Genomic DNA, 6,971 nt, shown 5'->3' on the forward strand with positions numbered 1-6,971 from the left:
CCACCAACCCACCCACCCCCCCCCGCCGCCCCGAGGCAATCTTGGAGGTCCCTGTGATGAGGAGAGGAAACAAAAAAGGCTGCGAGCAGCTGAGGGGGACGTTCATTCTATCGATTGTGTAAACTGTCAGTGGAGTGGCAACGAGCATTTTTTTTTGTTTCTATCCCGGGGAATAATCCAGCCTGATAATTAGTACATAAGAGATAAGTGGAAAATGAGACATCTAGCGAGGGTGGTTCAAGCCTCCTCATGACATTGATAATGTGCAGATACATAGATCACTGTCGGGGCAAACCGCCACTGCGAGCCTGTGTCTTCCCATTGCCTCATCAATCCATCATCCGCTTAGCTACTGACACCTTGGCAGGCACACACCACCAGCCCTGCATTTGAATTGTGAGGAGCAGGCTCCACCAGGGAATACAGATTTAAAAATCTAAGATTCAAATTTGTTTAAGTATTGTGAACAGCAATTCCCTTGCAAGGCATCTTCATTGCCCTTTTGCCAAGGGGGAACAGTTGGGTCTTTGTTAGAAGTACAAATTGCTTCTTAATGCAAAGGATAAAGCAGAGCTCAGGCACCTCCTTAGAATTCCTCCTGGCTCCTGCTAATGCTGCTGCATGTCAATTTTAATTTTTTGAAATTTAAACCGAGGACTTTGTGTCTAAGCTCCATTTCATCGGAGGGGAGGGGAGGAATAGTCAAAAAGGATTACGGATCCAGGGGGAATTGAGGATCCATAGCAATTATACTTCATTTGAGTCTCAGACACTGGTTTTAATCATATTCTAAATAGTACAAATCGACAAGACATTAGAGATTGATAAGTGTCTAACACATGTACCTGGTTATGAACTCTGCTTCCCTCAGCCGGGGGATGTTTGAGGACAGGATGAAGGGAGGAACTGCTTTCTCTCTGACCCCTTCTTCCAGCCAACAGGAAGCCAATACCCACCAGGGACTAGGTAGGAGACAGAAGAGACTGTAAGAACTTGGTCATAACTAGGCTACCCCAAAGTGGGGCTGGAACAAGTTCACCCCAGCTGTGGCTCCCTTTCCTCCTGCAAAGTCAGGGCAGGGGCGAAGCTCCAGCCTTGGCAAAGCAGTTGCAGTCCGGCTCCTGTCTCTCTTACCTGTGAAACTGCACTGATGCTGCAAAGGGCAGGAAGCTGATAGGGAGGTAAGACTTTCAGGAGGGAAAAATGAAATGACAAGACAATAAAATGAAAGAAAGAGCTTTTGTAAATCTTTTAGCTCCTTTTTAGCTTCAGCAAAGCAACCCCAATTTAGCCAAACTGAGGAGGTTACCTACTGGAGTGATGATAAAAGATGCACCCTCCACCAAAGACTCAGAACCACACATGCTAGTTACACACCCCTGCGCTTTTAAAAGGGCACAGAGTGGCTGGGATTTACCGAGGACCAGCAGGAGAAACCTTTCCAAATGATCTGAATCTGTCAGTCTTCAGTGAGCTTTCTCCCCCAGCCCATCCTGAGGATTGTACAGGCTCATGGACAGTCAGGTGTGGTTTCCAACCCATACACACACTGCACAGCGCGAGGGTTTAAAGAAACTCTCTCCCCCGCTGCCTTCTTACGTTTGTCAAGCATGTTACAGAAACATGGCTTTCCATAATCGCTGATTAAACTGCTTTTCTTGTACTTCACTAACCTCTGGATCAGGCTCAGACCCAGTATATCGGTTGAGGAGATCGGCTCCGCACCCCCACTTTCACCTCTCGATGACTGTGTGCCGCTTTTTTACAAAACTTTTTTCCTCTCCCTCTGCTTCTTCCCAGCCCCCTTGACCCATAAGCAAGACCTAGCCAAGGTGCCCCACCCTAACTGTAAATGTTGCTGCAAACCTAAAGGACTGAAGTGACCCCTCCCCTTTACCTCCCACCCTCCCGTGGCACCACCACAGCGCTCCTTTGCAGCACTGGAAGAGACAGACAGCAAGAAGGCATTGTCTAAAAACATAATTTAATGTGATATTTTGGTGAGTGTGGTCAACGACTGAATTCTTTTGCAGACAGGAACAGTTTGACGTTAATGACACCATCATTCACATGAGCATTGCATTGCACAGAAAAGAAAAGTTTACACTTGACCCCATACAAACAAAGCAGCAGAGGAAAAACCAGTTATGGTCCAGTCCCACTTCGTGAATAGTCGATCTGAAAATTCATCAGCATAATTAATATTCATTGACAAAAAAAAACCTGACCGGTTCAAATTCCGTGTGCGGCACAGTCCAAACTCAGGGCTCTCTTACACCCCCCAGGAACCACTCGAGAGTTTCAAGCTGCCGAGTTCCTCATGTGACACACAAAACACTGAGGCTGACAAAGGGAGAGGGGGGTTCAGAGCAAATGGGGAAGAGTAAGGAAGGGGATTGCTTTGTTTCACTTCTATTTCGTTTCCACAGGGGTAAAAAAAAAACCAAACCAAAAACTCATACAAACTGATAATGAAGCTAAAGTGACCTGCGGAGACAGCGGAGACCAGCAGGAACAGCGGCACGATGGGGTACAGAAATGCCAACCAGCCCCATGCGCATCGGTGGCTGGGCCAGTTGTGTCATGTCACCTGTTTTGTGTTAATCGGGGTATAAAAGAAAGCCAGAGAAAGTGCTGTACTTATTGTTGTTGCCTCCGTGTGCTTTGCCTCCGTCCAGCTTAACGTACACCTCGTCGCCGGAGTCCAGGTGCAGCACCACGCTGTTGCTGGCGTAGTCGTAGTTCTGGTCCGCGTCTTGGGCGATGGCACTGGCCCGCACCTGCCAACACAGCCGCGGGGTACATCAGCTCCCCGAGCCCCTCTTCCCCAGCCCCTCCACTGCCCCCGTGCCCTGCTTCCCGCCCTCCCGCCCCCCTCCTCGCTTCTCCTTCCTCCCAGCCCGGCAGGAAAGTTTGCAAGCCGGGAGTATGGAGTTTGTCGCGGCTCTAAAGCTGCTCCCCGCGGTGCACGCCCGCCCCGACGGCGGGGAGGATGCTCCGGCTGCCTCTTTCCCCGGGAGCGGCGGCGGCCGGTGCCCGCGGCCGGGGCCGGGAGCGGGGGGACCCGGGGAGGGGGGGGACGAGCGGGGGAGCGGCGGGGACCCACCTGCCCGTTCTTGCAGAGGTCGGCCCACATGCTGGTGCCGTCGCCGCCGCGCATGAGGATGTGGTAGGTGAAGAAGTAGATGCCGCGCACCTGGCAGGTGAACTTGCCGCTGGCCGGGTCGTAGTGGTTGCCCAGGTTGGTCACCACGTCGTCGAACTTGAGGACCTCGTAGCCCTCGTGGGGGCTCTTGAGCCCCACGTAGAAGGCGATGCGCGGTCCGCTGAAGGCAGCGCTCAGCCCGCCCGCCGCCTCGCCGCCCGCCGCCGCTCCGCCGCCGCTCCCGCCGCCGCCCGCGCCCGCCAGCGCCAGCCCGGGCAGCCCCGGCTTCCCCGCATCGCCCCGCTCCCCCGGCGGGCCCCGCGGACCCGGCGGACCCGGCTCTCCGGGAGGTCCGCGGGGGCCCGGCTTGCCCGGCCGGCCCGGCTCCCCCTTGGGTCCCTGGACGAAGGGCGGCGGGGGGTTGGCGCCCAGGTCCTGCAGGGCCTCCACGGCGGCGGTGCTGCCGGGGCCGGGCGGCCGCCCGCCGCTGTACGGGTCGCAGATCATGCGGCAGGTGCCCATCATCTCGTAGTGGGCGCCGCTCTCGGCGGGCGCCTGCAGCAGCAGCAGGGGCACGGCGACGAGCAGGGCGACGGTCATGGCCAGGGCGAGCCCGGCGGCGGCCAGTAGCCGCCTCCTCCGCTGCCAGAGCCGGGCGGCGATGGCGAGCAGGTCCTCCTTGCCGTGCGAGGCAATGGTGGCGCGGGGGGCCGGCCGCTCCCTGCGGGGGACGGCAAGAAAAGGCGGTGAGCCCCCCGCCGCCGGCGCCTCCCCGCCCGGCCCCCGCCTCAGCCCGCCCGCCGGCCGGCCGCTCGCCCCGCCATGCCGCCGCCGAGAGCAGCAGCCGCCGCTGCCACCGCCCCGCTCCGCTCCGAGGGGACGCGGCGCCCCGTCCGCCCGGCGGGGCTGGGCCGGTGCGGGGGCGTCGCCGCGCCGAACGGGCGCCCGGCTCTGCCCCTCGCCCCCGCGGCGGGGCGGGGGGGGGACAGGCTCGACCGCCCTCGTCGCCGCCCCGACGTGGGGGGGCGCGGAGCCGAGCGGGGCGGGGCGGACGGACCCACCTGCGGCGCCGGGCGCGGGGGGCCGGGGCGGAGCCGCCTGGGGGAGCTCGGGGCTCCGCCGCCGCTGCGGCCCGCGCTGTGCCCGTCTGCCGCCACCGGCCCGCCCGCCCGCTGCAAGGAGGGCCGGCGGCGGTGCGGCCCCCCGGGCGGGGCGGGCGGAGGGGAGGGGAGTGGCGGCGGGGCGTCCCGCACACTCGCGGGGTCTCTGGCCCCCCGACGGCTGGTACTGGTCGGGAGGGAACGCCGCCCGCCCCACCGGCACCGGCGGAGTCCCTGCGGGTACCGCCCAAACTGCGCCCCACGGAAACCGGGACGGTCGGGGACACATCGCATTCAGCTGCCGCCCGAAACTTCTTCCTCCCTCCATCCCTCCATCCCTCCGTGCCTCCCTGCCCGCGGCCGGACGGCCCCTGCGCGACTGCCCGGGCCGCGGCCGGAGCCCCCGGTCCTGCCGGGGTGAGCTCCCTGCCGCCGAGCCGCACCGCCTTCTGCGGGAGGGGAAAGCTCCGCGCAGGCAGCAGTTTACCCCGGCGTGTCCCCCTTGGCTTCCTCAGCCTGCTCCCGTCCAGCCTCGGCGGCCCAAAGACAACATCGCGGGAGGATCTTGCTCCGCAAGACATCCAAGTGTAATTAAAGTTCGTTACACCCGTCCCGATTTCCCGAACCCAGGCAGGGCTTGCCAGGTAGAAGGGGAGCCCTAGGAAGAAATACCTATAGCAGAGTTTAGGTTGGGTTACAGCACAGTTTTTGTGGGTTTCCCTGTGTAATGATGGGTCCAAATCAAATGTTGTTTTTTTTTCCTCAGTCGAGAAATTGTGATTAATTGCCTTTGATTTTCTGAGTAAACGGTGGTAGTACAGCGGGAGCTCTTGCAACGTTAACTGCCTACAGGGATCTCCCGTCTTGTAAGTTGTGATCTTACCCACCCATCTCACAGCGGTGGGTTAAGCACCAGTCCCTATTAAGAGAGTAGTACAGTGATATTTCCTAAAGGCAACATTTCTGGGTCCCCCGCTTCCTTGGTGCATAAGAAGGGTGAATTTCCAGCGGGTTCACCGGAGTTGAAGGCAGTCTGTTTTGTCTTAAAACAGGCAAAGCTGCAGGTCGAAGGAAGCGAGCCGCTCAGCCTGATCCAACGCTTGTTGAAGCTGATGGCCTGGAGGCATCGTATGCAAATAGTAACATAGAGGCTTCTTCCAAGAACCGCAGAAATGCCCTAAAAGGGCTTGGGACTCTTTTGTTAGCTTTCCTTGAAATTTAAGAAGGGGACATCAAGGCTTTCCCATCTGGAATGCACGCACTTCTGGACGAGATCTCATCTCAGTTACATCCCTGTGTGCACCCAACGTTTTTTTCCTGGAGTTATTGGGGCTTTGCTGTGCTGCTGCTGAGATCAGGATTCATTCCTGCCCCTCCAAGTCCCTCTGATTTTATTTTTTTTCACCACATCGATGCCTTTGAAGCTGGAAGGGAAATTAATCTTGTAAATGAAAACCTTTCCCTGAGAATTGTATGGACAGCCGTATTAGAGTAACCATGTCTATTACTTAGCACAATGAAGCTAAATGTTTTAAGAGATGAGATTGTGACAAAGATGTAAGTCCTCTTCCTCTCCCCTGAATTACTAGTTGCATCCCACAGTGTTATTATAAGCCCCCACACTTGTCCAAAGCCTTGTAAAAGGATTTCTAATAGTTGTTTCTGTTACAGCCATAGTATAATTTTCCATATATTAACTGTGCTAAATACAAATAAATTCGCAAATAAATTACACTGCTTTGCCGATCATCCCTACTTAAGCTTTTGTTAATTTCTCTTTTATTCTGATATTTGTCACTGGCTCAGCTCTCCCCATGTACATGAATCCTTGTTATTCCCCCAGAGCTCTGCAAGCCCCCCTAACCTGGCTTTTTTTAATCTCCTGTTTTCCAAAGGCAGCAGCCACACTGTAGCTTTTCTAACCCTTTTCTGAATAATTAAGTTCTTGTATCGCTTGGGCTCTGTTGCAACTTCCCTATTTGCATTAACTCACTTGGATAATGAGGTGACCGGTACTGGGAACTATATTCTGAATGGAGGCTCACCAGCCCTTTCTTCAAAGCCAGAATAATTTTATGTGACGGGGTCTGTTATTCCCACGGATCAACAAGGACAGACGAAGAAATGTCTTCTAACTTTTAGCAGGACGAAATTGGCACAGTTCTTAATAAGGACAGTTGAGCACTTGAACAAGCAGCCAGAGGAGATTACAGAGATATCAGCAGTTAGGCTAGGTGTCAAATTCTAGCAATTTCATTTGGGAATAATTTAATTACTCCTCCATCATTCGGTGAGATGGACTGATCACCTAGTTAATCCCTCAGTCAGATTGCTTTAAGGTAAACACAGTGTGACTTTAATGTCTAACTCCAGTAGGATCTACATTTCTGGAGACCTGCAGTTATGGGCTGACTGATGTAATGCATCTTGTGCCCCAAGAAGCAGCACCATGATCGATGACGCAGCTGGTACCACCCACTGATCCTACGCTAGCAAGTATTTAGGAATAGTTGCAAAAAGGTACATGGCAACACTCAGCTTACAATTTTGATACAGGCTGTTAGGTGCCTGCTTGCTGTATGTGGTGGGATGTACCACAGCAGTACAAGGAGCAGGAAATTACCAAATCAGCTAATCAGGTAGTGTCTGAAGTACCACCTGCCCTGCAAGGAGGTGCCTTGCTTCATTTGAGGTTACAAGTACCAAAGCTCCTCAGAGTTAGGCAC

At 55.4% G+C, this 6,971-nt stretch overlaps 1 protein-coding gene across 1 annotated transcript; it reads right to left on the reverse strand.

Annotated features, from left to right (window-relative positions):
• Positions 1–2,006: 2,006 nt before the first annotated feature.
• C1QL2 (complement C1q like 2) lies at positions 2,007–4,277 on the reverse strand. Its single transcript, XM_054830262.1, has 3 exons — positions 4,207–4,277; positions 3,107–3,866; positions 2,007–2,780 (listed from the first exon to the last, which is right to left on the reverse strand). Exons 2-3 carry the CDS (start codon positions 3,743–3,745, stop codon positions 2,601–2,603), a joined length of 819 nt encoding a protein of 272 aa, XP_054686237.1. The 5' UTR covers positions 3,746–3,866; positions 4,207–4,277; the 3' UTR covers positions 2,007–2,600.
• Between the last annotated feature and the right edge of the window lie 2,694 nt (positions 4,278–6,971).

The sequence above is a fragment of the Grus americana genome, chromosome 6 (genome assembly GCF_028858705.1).
Source record: "Grus americana isolate bGruAme1 chromosome 6, bGruAme1.mat, whole genome shotgun sequence".
Taxonomy (NCBI): Eukaryota; Metazoa; Chordata; class Aves; order Gruiformes; family Gruidae; genus Grus; species Grus americana.

What these genes read in the sequence shown, in the direction of transcription:
- C1QL2 (XM_054830262.1), bottom strand. Translation starts at nt 3,745, where the DNA reads ATGACCGTCGCCCTGCTCGTCGCCGTGCCCCTGCTGCTGCTGCAGGCG. An exon ending in ACCTCTGCAAGAACGGGCAG is followed by an intron (nt 2,781 to 3,106) that starts GTGGGTCCCCGC and finishes CTGTGTTGGCAG; the next exon opens with GTGCGGGCCAGTGCCATCGC.